General features: G+C 39.3%; 1 protein-coding gene across 2 annotated transcripts in view; it reads right to left on the bottom strand.

The window, feature by feature from the left end:
* The window catches only part of lamb1b (laminin, beta 1b), a 53,420-nt gene that overhangs the window by 22,140 nt on the left and 5,663 nt on the right, over positions 1-25,617 (bottom strand). For both annotated transcript variants that reach the window (XM_052120681.1, XM_052120683.1), the window contains exons 4-22: positions 21,184-21,257; positions 20,836-21,024; positions 20,646-20,709; positions 20,135-20,331; positions 19,931-20,051; positions 16,594-16,782; positions 15,393-15,569; positions 15,168-15,280; positions 14,766-14,845; positions 14,515-14,650; positions 14,038-14,196; positions 13,795-13,916; positions 10,750-10,870; positions 9,783-9,972; positions 9,404-9,547; positions 8,880-9,111; positions 5,959-6,347; positions 4,039-4,253; positions 3,752-3,848 (exon numbers count right to left, since the gene is read on the bottom strand). In XM_052120681.1, coding sequence (XP_051976641.1) covers positions 3,752-3,848; positions 4,039-4,253; positions 5,959-6,347; positions 8,880-9,111; positions 9,404-9,547; positions 9,783-9,972; positions 10,750-10,870; positions 13,795-13,916; positions 14,038-14,196; positions 14,515-14,650; positions 14,766-14,845; positions 15,168-15,280; positions 15,393-15,569; positions 16,594-16,782; positions 19,931-20,051; positions 20,135-20,331; positions 20,646-20,709; positions 20,836-21,024; positions 21,184-21,257 — 3,009 coding nt within the window. The remainder of the gene's footprint in view (positions 1-3,751; positions 3,849-4,038; positions 4,254-5,958; positions 6,348-8,879; positions 9,112-9,403; positions 9,548-9,782; positions 9,973-10,749; positions 10,871-13,794; positions 13,917-14,037; positions 14,197-14,514; positions 14,651-14,765; positions 14,846-15,167; positions 15,281-15,392; positions 15,570-16,593; positions 16,783-19,930; positions 20,052-20,134; positions 20,332-20,645; positions 20,710-20,835; positions 21,025-21,183; positions 21,258-25,617) is intronic.

Here is a 25,617-nt window from a genome sequence, read left to right as displayed (position 1 = left end):
TCAAGATGATATCAGTATGTTTATATGACTAATGTAAATTACAAACAAACTCAAAAGTAAAACATACAGCATTACAGTTATGATAATTAGAGGATTTCTTTTTATTATTCTGCAGTGAATATGACACAGATATGTTTCAGTGAGATTCACTTGTATGCATATGTTAGTGTTTGTGTGTCTGGTTCTGTTGCAACTGTGTTCAGGACATTTGGTTGGAATGCTGTGGGAATGTTCGAACGGAAATGGGAAATTCCTATATTATCTTTTTTTATAAAACATATTTTGGCTTGATGAGAGTTTACGACCCGACTTCGGATAAGCGGTTGAAGATGGATGGATGGATGGATGGATGGATGGAGAGTTTATGTATCTTTTCTGGAATTTTCTCTTTAATTACACAACATTTTAATGTCACCTTTGGTTTAGTGTGCTAGCCTAATATTGTAGTGAATGTTATATTAGCTCTATTTTGGTAAATGGTCTAGATAGCATTAAAATGCTGACAGAATGCAGATTAAGACATGTTGCATATACAAAGCAAAATCTGGATAATAGGTACAAAATCTGTGTGTGTATATCGGTTTTTAGTTAAACTGTTTATGACTTTTCTCTGACAAAAGAACACCATTTAAGGTGTTTACATGACTGAATCAGTCTACGATCGCACATGTAAACTGACTCATTGTTGCATGTAAACACACTTTGTCCCCAAATCAGTGAAATACACTTCTAATGTGTCTAAAATGTTTTGTAATAATGCATACTAAAATCTGCAAGAGATAAAAGACAGGAAAAGATAAAACGACAGAGAGAGAGAGAGAGAGAGAGTGTGTGTGTGTGTGTATGTGTGAGCGTGTATTTATCACTTTGTGGGGACCAAATGTCCCCATAAGGATAGTAAAACCCGAAATGTTTGACCTTGTGGGGACATTTTGTCGGTCCCCATGAGGAAAACAGCTTATAAATCATACTAAATTATGTTTTTTGAAAATGTAAAAATGCAGAAAGTTTTCTGTGAGGTTTAGGTTTAGGGGTAGGGTTAGGTTTAGGGGATAGAATATAAAGTTTGTACAGTATAAAACCCATTATGTCTATGGAAAGTCCCCATAAAACATGGAAACACAACATGTGTGTGTGTGTGTGTGTGTGTGTGTGTGTGTGTGTGTGTGTGTGTGTGTGTGTGTGTGTGTGTGTGTGTGTGTGTGTTGGTTGAATTCAACAAGATCACTCATGTACATTAATGCTTAAAAGTATAACAAGTACAACAAACTCTTTTTCAAATAAACACAGGGTCTTTTTGACTCAGCCTTTGAAGAATATCAGAGAGCAGAGAATACCTCACATAGAGACAAATAAACAGTTACACAAATACTTTCTAAGCAGTTTAAACATTCCCATAGTTTGTTTACTCGAGTTCATGCCTTTGAAGCAGTCTAGGGTCAAAAATAGAAACTTTATCAGTGCAGCACGAAAACATCGCTCTGAAAATGTTTGATGTTTTAGGTAAGTTTTGATCTTAGGCTTTGTTTCTGCGTGAATTCAATTTTGCATCAGAGCTACTTGCTGTTGCTATAACACTAAGCACACATCTTGTTTTCTGTGCATGGGAATCAACACACAATGGCCTGTTCACGTTGGATGCATATTTTTTGTTAAACATTAATGCAGAAATGCACCAGACTGACGTTTCTGGCAGTTGCGTGATGATTTTCAGTTTTTCAGCATCTTATGCCATGAGTGAATTGGAATTTTAAATGCAAAAACTGATTTACAATGACATTACTGCTGTCTATTCAGTTCAATTCAATGCCAAAGACATGCAAAAAAAAAAAATCAGTGTTCATTAAAAACTAAAATAGCACACCTACTGACTAAAATTATCTACAAAACAAAGTTGGAATGGATTCTGTACAGTAAGTAGTTTTGCCCAGTGTTGGGGATTCACTAACTAAAAGTAGCGATGCAACTAACTTAAATAAATTTTTCAGTAGCATGATGGTAGTTAAACTTTTTACCAGCAATGATATTTTCCAACGAGTAGCGCTGTAGTGTCACAAATCATTACATTTGCCACATTGCATTGCAGCAATTGATACGAGGGAGTAGTCGAACACGCTCACCTAATGGTGTGTTCACATATAACGCGAAACAAGCATTTCACGCGGCGCGAATGAAGTGAATGGCGCGACTTGAACAAACTAAATCGATTATTTTGTGTATCAGCCCTATCACCATTGAGATTGTCCGGATGTCACTGGCGTACTGACGTAGTAGCAAAAGAAATCTGGATTCTTAACCCTTTTGTTCTGTTTGGACCTTTTTGCCTGATTTGATAATTTTTTTCATGCATAAAAATAGTCATTCAACTGAGTAGTCTGGGTCTTTGTGACTTTTCCTCTTTTTACCATCTTAATGCACAAAAATAAAAAACATAAAAAATTAAAAATCCTGAAAAAATTCCATCATGATTAGTACATTTGACTAAAATTCACACTCATACTGCTCCTGGACAAATATGTCCGACCACAGAAACCAATGGAAAGATCATTGTGTGAGTCCAGAACAAAGAGACACAATGCAGACCAAACCCATACAACACACACAGACACACATAAATGGAAATAGTCTGAAAAAAAGGTGAAATAAATAGAAATGAATGGGTGAGAATATGACACAGCCACAATTTAGAACACAAACCACACACATCACACTCCATTACACACATCATCACACATATGAACACACTAAAATAACTAAATGTCTGACCCCTCTTTTGGAAGTGTTTAACCATTCAGACAAAACATGGCATTTTGTTTTGTTTTGAAAACACTTATATTACCATGCAAAACAGTTTTTCCTCACAGATTTGAGTTTATTTAATTATATTATTGAATGATGTTTGCAAAATAAATGGTAGATAAAAAATGTATGTTTATATACTTTTATAAAAATACTTCTTTAAGTCTTCTCTTTGTAACACCATGGTCAGGTTTGACTGTACATTAAGCACTACATGAGATATTGCTGCAAAAACTGAAAAACTGAAAATTTCAGAGCAAGTGGATTCAAAAATAGCTACACTTTGACAAAGAACTGTCTTTAAAAAAAAACAAATATATATATAAAAATGTATAACTAGTGATAACATCTATTAATTAGGTTACAGCAGTGGGTTACAGACAGCATTTAACAATAAGGTAAACACTGAGGCCACCTACTGGCTATACTTGACATTGCTATGAAACCGTTACATTTTGTCATGTTTTTCCAGCAGATGGCAGCAAACACTCCTAATGGATGACACCTAGCCACCTTTTAATAAATATTTGATATAAAAATGTAATGGTGTAATTTGAGCTAACTGAGTTCTATATCCATAACGTACAAGTGTTACTCCAATATGAACAGAACAAAAGGGTTAAATATTTTCTTCTTTAAATAGCTTCAAAGCTACATAAGGTTAGGTAAGGTTAACCAGAATGTTTTAGGAATATCAATACATTGCTCCTTTGCACTGTAATCACATAAAAGGCCACAGCTGTCAAAGGCATCCAAAGATATCTGACATTTCTCAGCAAGAGGTCCAAGGATAACCAAGGCTTCATGGAATCTTCCGAAACGAGGATAAAAACATTACCAAAGCAACGTTTTAATGGTGTACAAATAAATGTCAGCAACATTCCCTTTGTGAGAGTGAACAAGTGTAACATGTGTTGTTTCTTTGTATGTAATACATGTGCTCGATACTCACCATGACATTTGTCCTCAGGATCACCCCAGAACAGCTCCCTGCACTCCTCACACGTCCTGCCTCCAAAACCAGCCTCACAAGAACACTGACCTGACACCTGAGATAATCGGACACAAATAGAAAACAGTGTCAGTTGTCAGTTTGACAAGAATGGATTTATGATGTATTTTGTCAACTGTTGATGGGTAAATTTAGGCCCTGTTTGCATGTGGTATTCACAGTTATAATTCAGATGTTAATAAATCAATACCAGGAGTGAACAGGGCCTTATCTGTGTGTGTTCATACCAGGTCACAGGAAGAACTGTAGGAGTATTCAGGGTGGCAATGACAGGGTTGGCAGCCTTTTCCACTGTTGATATTCCATGTATTGGGTGCGCAGCGGTCACACTGCTGACCCTCAACGCCGGGCAGACACGGGCACTGCCCACTAATCCTGTCACAGTCACATACACCATCAGTACAGCTGTGCTTAACACTGCCCACTGGATGGCACATACACCCTGAACACAAAACGAAAAGAATATAGGCCTTGGACTGTTTGATAAATATATAGTCACAGACTTTCACTGTGACCAAATCACTGAGGAATTGCTTTTATGTATTGTTATAAGTAGTATTACAGGAAATATTAAGAGTGGAAACATGGAAAAAAAACATGGAAAAAAGCATGCCAAAATGTGGGATTTGAACCCGGGTCATCAGCACGAAACAACACATTCGCACCACTGTTACACCCTGAACCACCACATCAGCACACAAGGGTTTCAATTGTCGTAGGCGCCGGTGTTTATGGAGAGCAAATAGTCACTTAGTGCTCGGTTCTCTTAACCCACTAAATGTGTAACCCGTTAACCAGTTCAACATCTCTAACCCATCGTGGAAAATTAAAATATGCCCACATTCATTTAACTAGCAACTGACCTCTAAAAACATTGTCATTGCTGTCTTGAGTTTGGTCTGAGCAGTGGTGGACAGAGTTAGTGTAAATATTCTTGCCAACAAGACGGGCTACTTGCACTTAGTGTAAAGACTGTTTATTTATACTAAGCACTTTATTGGACAAGGAGGGAATACATTTTTTCGGAAATATTTTGCATCTCCTAACAAAAAGTTTTGCATTCCATCATAATAGTTTGCCTTCCCTTGTAATACACTTTGTGGTCCCTTGTAATAGTTTGTGTTCGCTCTCACTTGTTTGCATTACCTTGCAATAGATTGTGTTCCCTCGCAATGTGTTTTCCATTCCCTCGCAAAAAAGGTTTGCATTCCATTGCATTAGTTTGTTCCCCCGCAATATGTTTTGTGTTCCCCCACAAAAGATTGCATTCCCCAAAATAGTTTACGTTCCCTCGCAATACACTTTGCTTTCCTTTGCAATAGTTTTGCTTTCCCTGGCAATAGTTAATTTCCCCTTGCAATACATTATGTGTTCCTTCACAACAGTTTGTGTTCTCTGACAACAGTTTACTTTATCTCCCAATAGTGTTGCGTTCCCACACACTAGATTGTGTTACCTTGCAATATAATTTGAGTTCCCTTGCAATAGTTTACATTATCTTGCAATCATTTGTGTTTAATTATTTATTTATTATTTGTGTTATAATAGTGTCCGTTACCTTGCGCTTTAGAAGAATGGCAAAACAAAGAGTGGGCACACTGTGTCATCAAAGGATGTGAAACTCGGACTAGAAAATGGTCCATTTAGTGTTAAAAAAGCTATCTCAGGCAAGTCATTTGAGCATCCATGTCATGTGTCATCCGATAATAGATTAACAGAAAAATAAAACTTTATTTGTTTACACTTGTTATCTATTTGTATGACTTTTGCCCAATGTGAGAAACAAATGCGGGATTTCGGGAATGGGAGCTGTTGGGAAGAAAATCGCTGCAGGCAGAGAGCTGGTGAACATGTAAAGTTCAGCAGGATCATCCGGGTATGGGATAGAAACATTCCTGCGCAGACATCTATTTGTGTTCCCTTGCAACAAGTTTTGCATTCTCTTGCAATACTTTACTATAATTGAACCATTATACTTTTTTGTTAAGTCGTGTTTTTTGGTTGAATCCATGGTTTTAAAACCATACTTGCTACTAGAGTAAACATTTCTTAACCAATATAGCATGTCACCCACATGACAAATTTAAAAAAAAGTATTTCATGCCAACTACCCATCTAGCCAATTAAAAGCATGAATGCATACTTACTTCTGCAGTTCTGTGTACTGGCATCTCCATAGTAACCGTGCATACAGAACTGGCACGTAATGCCACCTGTGTTAAACAGGCATTTGAGACAGACACCAGTGTGGGCGTCACAGGACTCCGGGTCTTGTAAGTTAATGTTGCCATTACATTGGCATGGGTGGCACTGCCCACCTGGCACCTGAGGGTTACCGTAGTAACCGGGGGCACATTCCTCACACCTGTATCCTTTATAACCTGGGCTGCAAACACAGACTGTTTGAAGGGAGTGAGGACTTTGGTAACAGCTCTCAGCAAACTGCCTGCCACTTCCTGGTCCATCAGGACACATACAGGGCCGACACTGCTCTCTGGAATCCAACGATGGATTGCCATGATAACCACTCACACATCTGGAAGAGAGAGTTTCAGGAAATGTGTTGGTTCAGGAAGTGCACTCATTAGGTAAAGCTAATTAACTTATACAAAATGAAACCTTATAAAAGAGCTATTTCACATTGTAAATTAATTAGGATATGTGTTGTGCAACAACAATAGCAGAGCCACAGTACTATTATTTAGTACTATTTTCTTAGTACTGTATTTTAATTATTAAGAAAGGGCAATATTTCTTATACTTTTATTCACCAAAGTGGCATTCATCTGATCACAATGTATAGTCAGGACATTAATTACATGAAAAATTACTATTACAATTAGAATTTTTTATTTCTGAACTTCTTAAACTACTTCAAAGAGTTCTCTTAAATGTAGCAATGACAGCTTTGCAGAGCCTTGGCATTCTAGCTGTCAGTTTGTCCAGACATATCACCTCACGCATCCTGTAGCACTTTCCATAGATGTGTCTGTCTTGTCGGGCACTTCTCACACACCTTACAGTCTAGATGATCCCACAAAAACTCAATGGGGTTAAGATCCATAACACTTTTTTCCAATTATCTGTTGTCCAATGTCTGCGTTTATTTGCCCACGCTAACTTTTTCTTTTTGATTTTCTGTATCAAAAGTGGCTATTTCTTTGCAATTCTTGCCATAATGCCTGCACCCCTGAGTCTTCTCTTTACTGTTGTACATGAAACTGGTGTTTAGCGGGTAGAATTCAATGAAGCTGTCAGCTGAGAACATGTGAGGTGTCTATTTCTCAAACTAGAGACTCTGATGTACTTTTCCTCTTGTGTACATCTGGGCTTCCACATCTCTTTCTGTCCTTGTTAGAGCCAGTTGTCCTTTGTCTTTGAAGACTGTAGTGTACACTTTTGTATGAAATTGTCTGTTTTTTTTTTGGGGCAATTGCAAGTATTGTATAGCCTTCAGTCCTCAAAATAATTTATTGACTGACGAGTTTCTAGAGAAAGCTGCTCCTGATGCCCCCCAAAAAGAAAATGCCAATAGTTCAATGCCAGGGAAGTGGCTCCAGGAAGGGAGCGGGGTTCGGGGAGAGCAGCTCCAGGCTGGGTGATGGGCTCTGTGACCAGAAGCGCTTACATGGGAAGGCCTCCTCAGCCGTGAGCACTGGCAGCGGCAGAGCCACAGGAGTAATAATCTCAGGAGGAGGAGTGGTCGAGGTGGTTTTTGGAACCACCAGAGCTAGGAGCAGAGGGGCCTCCGGAACCACTAGAGCTAGGAGCAGAGGGGTCTCCATCGAGGAGGTCTCTGGAACCACTGGAGGTGTGGTTGGGCCACTGAGGAAGGGACCACTGGAGTACATTTACATTTATGCATTTGGCAGATGCTTTTATCCAAAGCGACTTACAGGGCCTTATTACAGGGACAATCCCCCTGGAGCAACCTGGAGTTAAGTGTCTTGCTCAAGGACACAATGGTGGTTGCTGTGGGGCTTGAACCAGGGTTCTTCTGATTACCAGTTATGTGCTTAGACCACTACACCACCAAGAGACAGACGATCACAGTCTTAAAGAACTTCCTCACAGGGCCATTAAGTCCCAACCAGAACATAGCTCTGAGGGATCTCTCATTCCAGTTCAATTGGGCAGCCAGATTCAAAAATTTGGAGCAATACTCAGCTGCAGGAGTGGACCCTTGGGAAAACCGCTCAATCTGTTCTGCTGGATCCATGTTTCAGGTCAGTTCTTCTGTCAGAGATGATTGAGGAAATTTGAAAATGTGCATACATAAATGCATAAGTACTTTTTGAATGTGCCTGATATCACAATAAAGTGTCAAAGATGAGAAGCACACACATCTCTGAAGCTCTTAAGCATATACTCTTCTAAAATAACTGACAATTCTGCTCTAAACGTAATGTTTGCACTAAGATTAAATGCACTTTCAATGCAAACAATGTACTTTCATTTTATTCTACTTTTTTGCACTTTATTATAATAAAGTAACACACTAATCATGCAGTTACACACTAACATAATGACTGATGTATGTAGTCATTAATTCAGAGACCCTCTCCTCGAAATCCGAAAACAGTTGGTCAAAAGAAAAGCATATATTACCAGGAGGTAATGTGCCTGTTAATATACATCTTAATACTACCAGGCAATAAACAGGGCTCACACACACACACACAGTCAAAACTGATGCACTAGGTGAGAGGTCATATTTTTTTAACCGTCAAAATTACTGACAACATTTGAAATCGGTAAATAATGTAGAATTTTCAGTAAACGCAACCCCTGTTTTGACATTTACTCTCACACCTCACAGTGATGGCCCATTGATTCAAGAAGCAGAGCTACATCATAGGGCCCATTTAGCCAAAATGCAGAACTGCTCCATGAACCCTACTGAACCCAGAAGAAAAGCTGCACCATGAGGCCCACTGAGCCCAACGATGGAGCTACACCACAGAGCCCACTGAGCCCAGAGTTGGAGCTGCACCACACAGCCCACTGAACAATACTTACCTCAGAGACTTTAAAATATTTTGTGAACTAATTTGATATTTACTCTCACCTCTCACAATGATGGCCGGTGGTGTGGCCCCTGCAGTCCAAACACTCGCCTGTACGTGGGTGGCACTGGTCACTGTGTCCGTTACAGAAGCAGGGCTGACACTGAGGGAAGCCCCAGTGGCTAGGCTTACAATTGGCACACTGGCGCCCATATGCCCCTGGCACACACAAACACTGTCCCGTAGCGTGGTGGCAGAAAGCGTTCTGAGAGCCAAGCCGGTCACAGTCACATGCTGAGAAGTAAATGATCAGAAAGTCATTTTATGCTGATTAATGCTGTCACATGGCTTTATGCATTTTTGGTCAAATTTGTGAATGTGCGTCATTTCAAAATGTTCAGAATATAATACCAGCATCATAATTTGTGCATACAGTGCAGTACTCTACTATTTATAATAAATAGATGTGGTATTTAATGATAATGTTATTTTTTGGAATTGAGGTTCGTACAGTACACAGAACGGATTTTTACATTCTAAAAAGTATCCATGTAAATGTGTGCATGTGTGTGAAGTTTACACTCACGTCTACACCCTGAGGGTCCGAACAGGTAGGTTGAAGGGGCACAGGCATCACAGTTCCTGCCTGATACATTGGGTCGACACTGGCACCGTCCGCCACTAGAGTCACAGACTGAGCTCAGAGAGCCATGTAGGTCACAACTGCACTCTACGCTCATGACATTATAAATTATTGAAAGACAAATAGAAATAAGTGAAGTTAAAAAATAGAAAACAAATAGAGAGGTCAAACAATGATTGTATGGATAGGCCTTATTCAAGTGACCCCTGAAGGTCACGTGTGTTTGTTAATCTGGTCTTGATTATTGTACTTGTACAAATGCTTGTTCCTGGTCTTTTTGTGAACAATTCATTGGTTACAAATAACTATCTGAGTGTCTCACCCAGAGCTCCATTGTGCATTAGTGTAGACACACTGAAGATGTAATCTCTGCAAATATCCGACAGGGGGGTTTTAATGACACTTTGGCTGCGCTCCATACATCGGTACTTCTGGAACATTTCCCAGTCTGGGAACTGGTGTTGTCCTCCTGAAAACAGGTCAAGATCCTGCACCTCTGGCATCAACACGATCTATAGAGGTCAAAGGTCTAGTCATTTGGCATGAATATAGCAATAAAGCAACTGTTTTTAATAGTTGTTGAGATAATAATTGTGAGAAGATTGATTATGGATTTGCATCGTTTATTAGTGAGTGTGTGGATATTTGTATATGTAAGCTGGTTTTGCTCTCCTCATGGAGCTGACATTTCCAAAAATTCCTCCCACAAGGTTAAAACTGTTAAAGAAGTTAAAGATGTTAAAACTTGACAAATGAACCTTTCAAATAGACATTCTAAATAATGGTAAATGGTCTGCACTTATATAGCACTTTTTTCTAACCTCAGAGGTTACCAAAGCGCTTTACACTGTGTCCCAATCACCCATTCACACACACACTCATACACCAATGGCGGGCAGAGCTGCCATGCAAGGCGCTAGCCTACCATTGGGAGCAACTTGGGGTTCAGTGTCTTGCCCAAGGACACTTCGGCATGTGGAGTCATGTGGGCCAGGATTCGAACCACCAACCCTGCGATTAGCAGCCGACACGCTCTACCACCTGAGCCACAGCCGCCCTCATAATAATGTTATAATTCATATCTAAAAATATCCAAAGTTGTATTTTAGCACATTAGGGATGTCGCTTCAAAGATTGTTCTTAGTCATTGAATAAAGAAAATAAGAAATTAGAAGCTACATTTATCAAAACGTTCTTTTTGGGATGTCCTCAAAATATAATAATTCATAAAGTAAATAATTTTTGATTCTGTTAGGGTTAGGGGTTAGGTAAGGTTAATCAGTACTTACTGAATCGATGAGTGTGTGTGGAGAGGAGTGATGGCTGTATGATGAATATAATGGGAAGCTTATTTTCACTGTGTAGTTCTGACCCTTCTCCAAACACACTGGATTAGGAAGAACCAAATATCTGAAACACAATCACACACACACACACACACACACACACACACACACACACACACACACACACACACACACACACACACACACACACACACACATCAGAGAGTTAAATACACACTTCACATAACTACACACTAAATGCCAGTGGTTCTAAAGGGGTGGGTCATAGCCAATGTAAATTACTGTAAAATACTCAAAAAGTAACAGATTACAAAATTTTAATTACTTATATTTAAATGTAAAATTCATCTCATTACTCATTTGACATTTACTCTCACCTCTCACAGAGGTTGAGCAGCTTCACAGGGCCCAATGAACCCTAATGTGGAGCTGCATCATGAGGCCCACTATGGGGCCCATTGAGGCTAAATGCAGAGCTTTGCACAATAAACCCCACAGACCCAGAGGCAGAGCTGCACCGTGAGACCCATTTAGCCCAGAGGTTTAAATGTAATCAGATTACTTTGTTAATGACTTTATTAGAAAAGTAACCACAAACTCATCTGACAACTCTTACCTCAAAGTGGCGGCCAGCTCAGTCTAAGTTATTTCAAAAATTAATCCACAAAATTTTTTAATTTCTCTTTAAATGTAATAAGATTAATTTGTTTGTGTTTTACAGAATAAAAATTACGTAAATTACTTTCTAAAACACTTTTCACAGAAAAGTTTTAGTTTTACTGCTCAACAAACTCAAAATGTTGACATTTTCTTGTTCATTGTCACTTACCCTTCAACTGAAATGCGTACAAGTGTAAAATGCGTGCATTGAAACATATTAATTTATATTTTAAATGTATTATACACAATTTTTTTAAAAATGTATACAGTAACTCAAGTAATGGAGTTAAAAGTAATTACCTTTAAAGTAAAAATTCAGTAACTGTAATTGATTACATGAAATATAAATTATTACAAGAGTTAAAATGTAATTATTTACAGTAATTTTTACAGTAATTAATTACTTTGTAATCAGATTACACCAAAAACTGGATGTGACCCAAAATGTGTTGCAGGACAGTTCTGATAAAGTCGAGAACAGCTAATGCTAAATGCAAATGCCAACATGTACAGGTTGCATGACGCCCTCATCCTAAGAAAACATATGCACAGGGATATACAGTACAATACAACCCAAACTACACTGGTGGCCAAAAGTTTGGAATTCTGTACAGATTTTGATGTTTCTGTACAATGCTTGAAATTGCCAAAAAACATCTTGGTTACTAATGTAACCTCCGTTCCCTGATGGAAGGAACGAGACGTTGTGTTGATGAGTTGACACCAGGGGTCCCTCCTGCAGAGCCCAGACATCTCTGATCTTAAGAAAAGGCCAATGGAAATTGGCGTGTGGAATTTGCATGCCAATCCCCCGGACATACGGGTATAAAAGGAGTGACACTGCAAACACACATCAGGTATCGCACTGAGGAGCAGTGCCAAAGACCCGGCCATTTCAGCGGTTGGTCCAGCGGTTGGTTCAGCGCTTCCATTCCGCTGTCCACAGAAGCAGACAAAGAGCTGCTCGGAGCTTCTAAAGCTCTGCGTGTGATACAAGTAGATGCGAAGAGTGCGCACTGAACACAGCAACGCCAAGGCTGGGTCTGCCTCCTCCTGGGGCAGCGCTTGCAGGTTCACCACCTGATCCCTGTATGGGGTCGTGGGAACCTTGGGCACGTAGCCCGGTCGGGGTCTCAGGATGACGTGAGAGTAAGCCGGACCGAACTCTAGGCACAGTTCGCTGACAGAGAACGCCTGCAGGTCCCCTACCCTCTTGATGGAGGTGAACGCCGCCAGGAGGGCGGTCTTCAGAGAGAGCACCTTTAGCTCTGCTGACTCAAGGGGCTCGAAGGGAGGTCCCACGAGGGAACGAGACACGGCCTGGGGGGGTTTAACCTCCTTGTGCCTCTCAGGAACCTGATGATCAAATCGTGCTTCCCTAAATACTTACCTTCCACTGCATCGTGATGTGCCGCTATGGCGGTCACATACACTTTCAAGGTGGAGGGGGACAGCCGTCCTTCCAACTTTTCCTGCAGAAAGGAAAGCACTGACCCGCCTGCGCATCTCTGGGGTCTTCACCTCGGGAAGAACACCACTGAGCAAACAGACGCCACTTCAGGCTGTAAAGGCACCTCGTTGAGGGGGGCCCTCGCCTGAGTGATCGTATCTACCACCGCGGGTGGTAGGCCACCTAAGTCTTCCACGTCCCGTCCAAGGGCCAGACATGGAGATTCCAGTGGTCCTTCCGAAGTAGGGAGGCGATCTCCGCGTGCAAAACAGCGCAGAGATCCGTCTGGCCAGGATATGTTGTGTGGCCTCCGTCTGCTTCCTCACCATTGAGAACTGCCGCTACTGCTTGGTCCACCTGGGGAATCGGCATGAAGCCCCTTGCCGCCCCGCCGTTGAGGGTAGTGAGAGCGGAGGAGCTCACGGATCGCGTGAGTGAAAGGTGCCTGCCACGAGCGCGTGAGCTCTTCATGCACCTCCGGGAAGAAAGGAACGGGGGTGGAGCATAGCCGTAGGGGTGTGTGCTCAGCACAACGTAGTATGCGAGGGGGAGAACCGCTGGAAAGCGCTGTAGATCCAACAGGGTGTCGAGATGAATGGATGCAGAGGAACTCAGCTTGTGGCTTGATCGCTCGGCTCTGAAGAAGATATCTGATGTGTGTTTGCAGCGTCACTCCTTTTATACTCGTATGTATGGGGAAGTGGCATGCAAATTCCACACAGTCTTTTCTCAAGATCAAAGATGTCTGGGCTCCGCAGGAGCGACCCCTAGTGTCAACTCATTGACACAACGTCGAGTGAGTGACAGATAGGGAACTCAAGATTTCATACAAAGGTGTACACTACAGTCTTCAAAGATAAAGGACAACTGGCTCTAACAAGGACAGAAAGAGACTATTGGAGTGCAAATAGCCTCACCTGGATCCAGGTTGCAATGAAACAGTCTGTTCATCATTGTATGTAGATGTACAGTGAGCTGAGGGGTAACCAGTCCTGGGTCGTTCAACAGTTACCACAACCTGCTCCCATTCATCTGGCAACTACAAAAAATGCCAAATATATGTGCATGTTTAAGTATATGTCTGTCCATATACAGTATGACACCTATAAGATGTAATGACTAAGTAATAAGTTTAATATCGTTTGTTTATGTAAATTTACCTGTGGTTCATAGCGGATCATTAAATTGTATTCCATAGACCGAGGGAAACTGTGAACGTTGAATCTCAGTGTTTCCCCCTCTGGTACATTCACAAAGCCTGTACCAGTCCAGGTGGGCTTATGATCCAAAGGTAATGGTCTTTGAACCACTTTCACTGCCTGTACAGTCAATAAACACTCTGAATATACTTATCCAAACTGGTTCTGCTACGTGTTTGAGGAATGTTCTGGGTTCAAGTAAAGCTGATTCGACAGCATAGATCAACACAGAAAATAAGATAAAGGTAAGCACTTTTTTCACATTTTTCTCATGTTTACACCAATAATTAGCTATACTTTTGAAATAGTGTGTATTTTAAAATGAATCCCAGTGCTATGCCTTACCCCATTGACGTCCTTAGCAAGTGTGTTACTGCAAACACAATTTTTGCATGCTTTTAAACACTGAAGGTGGAATGGAAATTGTCAGACACTTACTGGTCTGAAGGAAGCTTGTTCAGCTTCATAGGTGTAGTGGTCCAGTTCTGCAAAGTAGTACCCGGACTGCACCCGATCACAACGTCTGCCAAACATGTGCTCCTTGCAGACACACTGTCCCGTCTCTGAAGAACAACTAGCGCAAGAGAAAAAATTTGGACTTGGATATTCAGTTTGGCTTGAATGAAACCATTTATCAGAGAATCAGCTATTCACGGTAGTTATATTAAAGGTAATAATTTGGTTCTTACTTATTATTCAAAGCTCCGCCTATGTCACATTCACATGGTCTGCAGCCATCCATATCTGTACTGAGACCCCAGTGCTGAGGCTGAAAGGAAGAATTGTGTTAGGATTTGCTCGGAATAGCACACTAGCGATGTTTCCATCCAATTTGCGAATTTACTTGGAAAATAACAGTTATAACTTGATGCCACTCACATGCAACACAATGATGTCATGTGACAACAATGTCCCTTATTACGAATTCGATTGCATCGTTGAATAATACAGTTTCAAAGTACTATTTATTTTTTTAATAGTACGCAGTATACAGTGTTTACTGCACACTATGCGGTAAGTAGTAAGCTAGTCCATTCAGTACATAGCCAAATCCACAAACCAAAACACATTCACCCATAATACTCTCTCACCAGACACTGGTCACAGATTTGTCCAGTAACAAGACGTTTACAGTAACATCTTCCTGTCTGTATATCACAGGGACGGCCTGCCGGGAGTGTGCCGAGAGCATTACAGCTGCATGCTGGGGCACAAAAGAAAAAATAACACAGATTTGATCATACTAACTGACTACAAACAAACAGGAAGTCTTTCACAAGTTTTTCAAAGCCTTAAAGGATGTGTATGTAACTCACGCCGACAGCCCAATGGATCATCGCTGAGGCCGTGTTGTCCTTTCTTACAGTGGTCACAGCGTTCTCCCTCCACATTAGCTTTGCAGCGACACTGTCCAGCAATCATATCTCTGAGCACATCCGTGGCACTGTCACATAAGCCTCCATTCAGAGACCCTCGGGGGTCACAGTCACAGGCTAAACACAAACACACAGATTACACAAATATTAAAATCAAAACTGTTATTTGAAGTAATATTTCAGGTAAAATACAACTTAAACTATAAGGAAATTAACTCTATTACCACAGGAAATAATTTAGTCTTGTCCCTCAGTTTATAAAAACAACCAAAAATTTGGTTTTAAGTAATGTACTTACAATGGAAGTCTATAGGGCAAGTGTACAGCACAAAAATCTTCTTCCAGCAGCTCCTGTTAGGGGTCGCCACAGCAGACCATCTATGATCTGATTATTTGACTTGGCACAGGTTTTACACCAGATGCCCTTCATGATGCAAACCCCAGTGGCTGGGGGACCCTCACTCACATCTACAGGGCAATTTAGAATCTCCAATTCGCTTAACCTGTTTTTGGACTTGTGGGGGAAACCTGAGCACCTGGAGGAAACCCACGCAAACATGGGGACAACCTGCAAACTCCACACAGAAAGGCCCAATTGAGCCGGGACTCAAACCAAGGACCTTCTTTCTGTGAGGCAGCAGGGCCAACTACTTTAGTTAGCTACACATAAGTTACTATCAAAAAGTAGCTAACTATAGTGCTGTGGAAAATTATATGCCCCCATCCTGATTTCTGCTGTTTTTGTGTATATTTCATCCCAAGTTGTTTTTTTTTAAATGATAGTATTATTTATTGAAGAACAAAATGTATCCAATACCAACCGGGCATGTGTGAAAAAGTATTTGCCCCCTTCAATCCTTTTCAATCACATCAACACCTAAACACAACTTTTGCAGCAGTATGAAGATAAAGGTCTCACCCAGTAGCACACTATGAAACACTATGAAATCCACAGAAATTGCATGTAAAACATAACTTAGATCTGCCTAGAAAAGTATTTCCACCTCAAAAGGACGATCTAGACAACTTTACAACTAAAATATCAAATTTTTGCATGGAAGAATTAACATAAGTGCTTTAATCAAAGTACAAATGGTACCAGCGGTATGAATTTAAATCGTATTTAGTTAAACACACTTACGCTGACAGATGTTGGGGTCTCTGATGTCTCTCTCCGGGTGCTTGTAATAGAAGGGTTTACAGCTCTCACACCATTGGCCCTGTGTGTTGTGTTGACAATCCTCACACACTCCTCCACTCATGTTCCCCGATGACTGATACATCGCCATGTCAAAGTGACACGAGCGTGAGTGACCATTACACTCACATTCTGGGACAGAGAGGCAAGATGACAGGTGGAAAAGAAAAGAAAACATTTAAATACAACATTAAAGGGCATTCGCAAAGCATTTTACTTCTATAATGTAACGTAACTCTGAGTGAAGCAGACGATTCAGAGTGAAACAATGTGGAGCGGGACTTGATTTTATCCACTGGGGATTGATTGGATTGTTAAAACTGGGCTATTATTTTATTGGTTTATATTCTTTTCCCCCACCCATGTGGTCTTGGTGACATCAGTAGAACAGGAAATTTGTTCGTAGCCTTGCCTGTAGGTAAGGACTTAATTTCCTCGTCAAGCTCCTCCAAGATTATCTCAGAATCAAGATAGTTTTTTTGCTCAGTCATCAGTTTAGGGACTTCTAATGATTCCACAAAGTTTCTAATATCTTCATCAATAGACGAAGAACTATAAAGATCAAGATAGAACTCTTTAGAGGCATTATTAATATCAATGACTGAGGTAAAAATTTCACCACCAGCAGATTTCCCTGAGGGAATGGTAGAAAAAGACTCTCTCTGCTTTATAGATCTAGCCAAAAGCTTCCCTGCTTTGTCCCCTGACTCTCTTGGTCGGTCTTGCCCTAAATAACCAAAACTCCACTTTCCGTGACAAAATAGTATTATATCTGTATTTTAATCGGGTCAATTCTCTGAGGCCATCAACCGATATTCGGCCTATGCACTTTTAATAGTCCCATCTAACTCCACAAGTTCTCGTACCTTGGATCTCTTGCTGAATGAGGCATACTGAATGATCCGACCCCTAAGAACTGCCTTAAGTACCTCCCAAGCCACGCCCACAGAAGATACTGAAGACCAGTTGGTCTCCATATAAACATTTATTTCAGTCTTTAACATTTGTTGGAAATCAAGATTTTGCAAAAGGGATACATTAAAGTGCACACTATATGATTTATTTTTCTCTGTATGCAGCAACACTTCTAAACTCACCAGGGCATGATCTGAGACTACGATGTTTCCAATTGAACAATCATCAACAGATGAAATGAGGGAAAAAATCTATTCTAGAATAAATCTAATGGACTGATAAAAAAAATGTATAGTCTCTACCAGATGGGTTCAAAATTAGCAAAAAATCTGCAAGACCAAGATTTTTACACATCCTGTGAAGCGTCGATGTTGCTCTAGGGGGCTTACACACTTTTGCTTCACTATAATCAAGGACTGAGTCCATCAATAGATTAAAGTATCCTCCCAATATTATATCATGAGGGGTACCAGCGGCTTGCAACATCCCTTCGAGATCAATAAAAAAACCTTGATCTTCAACGTTAGGTGCGTAAATATTAGCCAAATTCAACCTTTGCCCCTGAATTTCTGCTAAAACAATAAAGATTCTCCCTAATTTATCTTTAATCTGTTGAGTCATTTGAAATGTAGATGTTTTTTTTTTTTTATCAATGTAATGACTCCCCTGCTCTTACTTGAGCCAGCACTAAAGAAAACATGTCCACCCCATATCTTCACAAATTTTTCAGCTTCCTTTGGAAAAAGATGTGTTTCTTGAAGAAACACTATATCACATTTCTTACTCTTAAGAAAATAAATAACCTTCCTTCTTTATATGGGGTGCCCCAACCCATCACATTGCATGGGGAGAAAGATAACCCACTCATATTAACATTTTACATTTTTATATAATAAAAAAAATATTGTGTGTCAAAAATAAGATTATACAGACCATTCCAACATTACACAACATCCAGCAGATGACGTAATCATTCCAATGTCTCACAAAAATACTCCACAAAACACAAATTTTGAGCATAGCAACAGTGAATAAATCATTTTGGGCAGCAATAATAAATTAAAAAGTACTATGAAATCCTGGTGGGACTGATTCAAGAAGCAAAAGTGCATAAGACACTGTAATAAGGCAAATGTTTTTTTTTTATGCGTAAAAAAAAAAAAAACTAAATTAATGCAGTATCTGTTTTTTGTTTTGTTTTTACCTTCTGGGCCTTCACGCAATAGGAGAAAGTTGTCTCGAGATCTTCCTGGCTATTCAGTCTTACAGGTACCAATTAGTGTGAGCATCTGCTGCCTGCCAGGAACAAACCCAGGCACTTTTGTACAATGGGCGAAACTTCAATGTTTTTCCCCACTTTATGTGGCTATCATTGGCATACATACATTTTAAGCAGAAACACACTCAGCTTAACTGTACATCCTCAAAGAGCAGCTGATTGTGTAAAGCAGTGCATGCATATTCATTATGCCCCAGACACATGCCCCTTTCATAAAAAGTATGGGGGGATTAACTGTGTGGAAAATATAGACTTCACCCACCCACGTGAGTGAGACCCAGTGTGTGTGTGTGTGTGTGTGTGGGACTGAGAAGGACCTGGATGTTCAGGTATACTTGTAGAGACTGAACGACAGCCAGACAAAAGAATAGTTTTAAGATATTTAACTTTAGAAAATTAAATTTAAGCATTCAATATGTTTTCTATCTGTATGTATAGTGTTTAATAAAGCATTGGCAATGTACACTTAAGTTTCTCTTGCAAATAAAGTTTGATATTAATTGAAAATAACAATTTGATCCTATTATTAAAAAGTCCACTGGAAATCGGCAGAAGAGTTTGCCCAAATTGTAATTACATGTCCACTGATTTTAAGGCATGTAAACATATACTTGTTTCAAAGATTAATACTTGTACAATGTGTCTAATTAACTCTAATTAATGTACATATTTAAGTAATTAAAATAAAGTTCTCTGAGACAAAGCATAAAGTAAATATATTGTTTTTATAATAATTTTTTTAATGTTTGTTGTAATGTATCATGTACCATGATTTATCGTGATTAATTAGTTAACATTTTTAATCGATTCACAGCCCTAATAAATAATAATAATAAAACAAAATCATTCTGCCAAAGAGGTAAGAAACTTAATTCAAGAAATATTCTCTGAAAACGTACCTTAATATATTCTGTAATTTTGCTTTTCCGAGTAAATTTATATTGTTTTTAGATTCAATATTTTTACTAGTTAAGATGACAAAAATGTTGTAGGGTCAGTTATTATTTCATGGTGTTTTGTTTTTGTTTTTTAGTTTTTTATTATTATTGAAAATATGTGTTTAAGCTGCGTGTGTGTTTGTCGTACTCTTGCATGCGTTTGTGTTGCGGCCCTCTGCTGGTCTCCAGGGCAGATCATGGTAAAAGTCCTCACACTGCTCACAGTTCAGTCCAGAAGTGTGGTGATTACACACACACTTACTATGAACCTGCACACACACACACACACACGTACATAACAGTGAGATGTGAAGAGTAGCCACTTTTATTGTTATTAATGTTGTTTACTCACCATGCCTTCGACTCCCACGTCAGTGTAGAGTGGTGCACACTTGGAGGCATGGCCATAGCAGAAACAGTTGCCACGGACGATCATGTCATAAAGAGAATAGTATGTTTCTTTCAACTTCTCTCGATCATCGAACAGATTATGACCATGAGTGTGTATCTTCTCCATCCGAATGCGCAAGTTTGTGATCTTTAGGAAGTCTACACACACAAACATAAATCAGTGCATCATAATTACATAACAATGATAATCAGTGATTAGTAAGTCCAAAAATAGACAGTACAAAAAAATTATAAAAATAGAGTAAAAAAAAAAAAATATATAAAAAAAAATATATATATATAATTTAAATAATTAAAAAATAATTGTATTAAAAAATATAATAAAAAATAAAAAAGAAGCATTCTATTTTTCCTTATTTACATCTTAACTTCTTGACCCTACAAGAATGACACGCATACACAAATGCACAAAGCTTCTTTTGGGTTGCCGTGGAGACATGATAATAACTTACTCTGAATATGTGGACTGTAAGGGTCGGGAATCACAAATGTAGGATCAAGCGCCTTGAAAATCACCTATGCACAAGAAGAGTGGCAGTGAGTTTACAGTATATACTAAATCTGTTTGCTAGAGATTAAGTTTATTAAGTGTGCATGAGCACGTATGTTTTCCAAAACATGTGTGTTTATATGGATATGTACTTCTCCCTCTGTTGATGGCTCAATGCCAGAATAGCGACTGTCACATATGACATCATCCACTTTTTTGATTGGCCCTTGAGGGATGTGTGGGTAGGATTTGGTGCAGTTAAAAGCATAGTAACGGTACACCTGCCAGCTTTGTCCAAAATCTGACGAACGCTCGATCACCATGGCGGCAGGACGATAGGTCTGTGAAACACAGCAAAAACATAAAATGTACACATCTGCTTCAAATCCTGACACGAGAAGCACTTCAAACATATCTCCACCTATGCTCAACATTCCTCAAGAATGTGCTCTGGTTAGTGTTCGCTCTGCTTCAGTGAATATTTAGTGTGTTTATTTCACCTTAAATGTCATGATGAGGTGTGTGAAGTGGAATTCAGCCTCGAAGTTCAGCTGAATGGTCACATTTTCAACTCCTGATAAAGAGATGTAGAAGTGAGTGCGGAAAGGAGAAAGAGAGCAGGAGAGATATTTAGTACAGTAGTATATATACTATATAACTTTTAAATTAATTTTTAAAATTAAGATATAAAATTATTTCATTCATACTGAAATAGTAATGACTTTCAAACAAGTTTCCAAACACTCCATCTTCAATTGGTCACCCAAACAGAACGCATGCCATTGGCTGAGCCAATACTGCTTAAATTGTTTTGACACACACACACACACACACACACACACACACACACACACACACACACACAGAGATATATATATATATATATATATATTAAGGCTGTCGATTTAACGCGTTAATTCAGTGCGATTAATTAAAAAAAATATAACGCGTTAAAATAATTTACACAATTACTTGCATGCCCCCGGACCATAATAAGAAAGATTCCTGAGAAATGCAAGCTTGTAGTACCACCTGTTTATTCCAGTGGGCAGTAAGTGAAATTTCAGCTGTATGAGCAACACACAGTTTAAACAGTGAAGAAAACACTTCAGTAGGCAGAACAACACAAACATGCGTTACATTCTTAAGTTCAAGACACTTAATGGAGCGCAAATCCGAACTAAGGGATCTCAAGATGTGTTTAAAGATTGAGTATTAAACTATATTTAACTTGACACAGTGACCTAAACATTTTATGTTTATGACAAAACACACATGAGACGCTACACAAGCATGTCTGATGCAGGTGTAAATTGATGGGTCCTTAAACAAGCCCTCATGAAAAATCTCCACAAATTCACTTGTGAAATGGATTGCTGTGAACTGTACGCTGTGAACTGTATATATATATATATATATATAATTTTTAAATATTTTAAGATAATTATGTATAATTATATATTGATATAAATATGTATAATCATTATATATTGAGTTTTTATATGAGGGGCTTTCTCAGCAAATATTTGTATATGCGATTAATCGCGATTAATTAATCGGGACACCGTGTATGTGTGTATATATATATATATATATATATATATATATATATATATATATATATATACACACACACACACACACACACACACACACACACTGATCAGTCACAACATTAAAACCACCTGCCTAATATTGTGTAGGTCCCCCTCGTGCCACCAAAACAGCACCAACCCACATCTCTGAATAGCATTCTGATATGATATTCTTCTCACTACAATTGTACAGAGCGGTTATCTGAGTTACTGTAGACTTTGTCAGTTCAAACCAGTCTGGCCATTCTCTGTTGCCCTCTCTCATCAACAAGACATTTCCTTCCACAGAACTGCTGCTCACTGGATGTTTTTTGTTTTTGGCACCATTCTGAGTAAATTCTAGAGACTGTTGTGTGTGAAAATCCCAGGAGAGTGTTTTCGCAGCACAATATTAGGCAGGTGGTTTAAATGTTGTATATATATATATATATATATATATATATATATATATATATATATACACACACACACACACACACACACCAGTGCATTTAAAAAATTAGAATATCGTAATATTTTATTTCCGTAATTTAATTCAAAAAGTGGAACTTTCATATATTCTAGATACATTACACATAAAGTGAAATATTTCAAGCCTCACTTCATGCTTCCATCTGCTGACAAGCTTTATGGAGATGCTGATTTCCTTTTCCAGCAGGACTTGGCACCTGTCCACAGTGCCAAAACTATGAGCAACTGGTTTGCTGACCATTATTACTGTGCTTGTTTGGCCAGCCAACTCACCTGACCTGAACCCCATAGAGAATCTATTGGGTACTGTCAAGAGGAAAAGAGAGACACCAGACCCAAAAATACAGATGAGCTGAAAGCCGCTATCAAAGCAAACTGGGCTTCCATAACACCTAAGCAGTGCCACATGCTGATTGCCTCCATACCACGCAGCATTGATACAGTAAATCATGCAAATGGAGCCCCAACCAAGTATTTAGTGCATAAATTAACATACTTTTCAGAAGGTTGACATTTCTATATTATAAATTCTTTATTCTAATATTCTGAGATACTGGATTATATATACACGTATATATTGTAAGGTTTTCCCTAGGGACCACTAGAGGTCACCATGTATGTTTATTGTCCATCCCTTGTCTTGTGTTTGATTATGGGTTTTGTAGTTCTTTTCTTTGTCTTTGTTCATTGGTTCTTGTGTTCATTAGTGTCGGGTGTCCCTTGTTTGCGTATTGGTCTCTGTGTATTTAACCCTTGTTTTTTCTTCTGTTCTTTGTCAGTTCTTTTCTGTTTTAGGCTGTAATGGTTTGTTCAGTTCTTTGATTTGGTTTTTCATTCAAATAAGCTGCGTTTAGATCCTGCTGTCTTGCCTAATCTCTCCACAACTGTTACAGCAGAATTGATGCCTTCACATGGATCTAGAGGCTTTACAACTTCTGTCTCTCTGGCAGGGGTCAAACTCTATATAGGACGTCACCGGTTTTGAGCCTTGGCAAGCTGTGTTAATTGGGGAGACATTGCGCTGAAGGACATTTATAGATTTGGACTCAACGAGCCTGTGAAATCCTGTCTGCCAGAAGGCAGATGTGAAATTTGAATTAATTGACGATGCTTTGAGGCACACATTCTCCCCTTACACTGTGGGGTATGGCAGTTATCCCATGCTGCTGTCAGTGCCCGAAGCCTGCCACAGTCAACGAGCCAGCACCCGAAGCCTGCCACGGTCAATGAGCCAGCGCCAGAAGCCTCGTCCATCTCAGCTCCCTCGGCCACGGAGGCCACTCCCACAGCACAGTTCCTGCCAGTGCTTCTGGCCATGGAGGCTGTCGACAAGTCTGTCCAGTTCCCAGCAGCCATCGATCAGTCTGTTGTTCAGTCCAGTGGCCAACACCTGTCAGACACCAGCCATCAGTCTGTTGCTCAGCTCGGAAACCAGCACCCGTCAGACACTTGCTACCAGTCCATCCAGCTCTGTAAGGCCCCTGACCAGCTCTCCAAGTCCCCTGAGTCTCTGCCTCCTGAGGCCTCATACCTTGAGTCTCCCATGACTCCACCCCTTGAATCCCTTATTTGCTTATTAATCGCTGTACTTTCCTCTGTTCCTTGTCAAGTTTTCCGTTTCAGTTCTTACAAACTTCCTCTCCAGTCAAAAAAGATTTATGGAAACTATGCAAAACCTCTTGTTCTGAGATTGCTGGATTTCTGATATCATAGACTCAAATGAACATGTTCAGCATTAAGCAACTAAAAATTGCTTAATTTTTAGAAAAATTGCTTAATTGTAGTCATCACTACAAATGACTAGTACTAGTAATACTTTAATAATATAGCCTAAAATTATTATCCAATTACTGACTTTACTGATTGCTTCCTCAAAAGCAATCACATTACTATTTTAAGTTACTTTCTTAAACTCTTTTCATAGTTTTTGTTTTCTGCTCAAATTCAAAATGTCTTTTCAGCTGTCAAAGAAACACGAACTCAGTTGATGTTTTAAGTATATTCTACCAATATTATTTAACAATTATGCGAAATTCATAAAGCAATGTAATGCATTGTAATCATATTTACAAGAATTTAAAATGCAAGTTTACTCAATTGGCAGGTGATCGAAAATGAGAAATGCAGGAAACCATTGCCAGTGAACCAAAACTATACACGAAGTTAATTCACTTTCATTTTAAATATATAAAATCTCAATATGCTTGTAACATAATGGAAAAAAATGTGTTTGTGCGTTTCATCTGCATTTACTCTGAGGGAATCTGGGTGTAACAAAACAAACACGCTGCCAAATAAAGTATCCAAACTCATACATTCCTAGAATTAGTGATGCCGTGCCACATCTGTGGAGTCTGAGAGCAGGCCAGCTGTTTCCCACGCCCAGCGGCTTCACCCATCCCATCCCAGCTCTCACTTTCCCATTCACTCTACTTCCTGTGTGTTCATCCTCAGAGCTAAACTGTTTCTTTTCCTTATTTCTCCTTCCATCCTCCCCCTCTCACTTTATCCAAGTTTCTCTCTCAAGAGACAGTGTGTTCTTCTAATGGAAATTCTTTGTGGACTGAAGACATGAGAATTGATGTGTTTCTTAAAATCATTGGGATATAAATGTCCATTTGTGAAAATGCTACTCTTTTGTTATTTTCCTCATTTTGCTTTACAATCAACAGTTTGAGTTGTAAGCTGAAATGAAAAATGTATATGCCTTTTAAATTTCTTAGTATTTGGTATATCCCCCTTCAGGCTTTAATGACAGCATGCACTCGAGCTGTCACTGACTCAAATGCAAAACTTGATTCATATTATAATTGAGAATGTTCCAAACAGCATCTAGTGTGCGTCAATGCCTCAAAAACAAATCTGAAA

Source organism: Xyrauchen texanus, chromosome 47, assembly GCF_025860055.1.
Source record: "Xyrauchen texanus isolate HMW12.3.18 chromosome 47, RBS_HiC_50CHRs, whole genome shotgun sequence".
Classification (NCBI taxonomy): domain Eukaryota; kingdom Metazoa; phylum Chordata; class Actinopteri; order Cypriniformes; family Catostomidae; genus Xyrauchen; species Xyrauchen texanus.
Note: the sequence above shows the minus strand (reverse complement) of the source record. Positions and strands in the feature narration are given on the sequence as shown.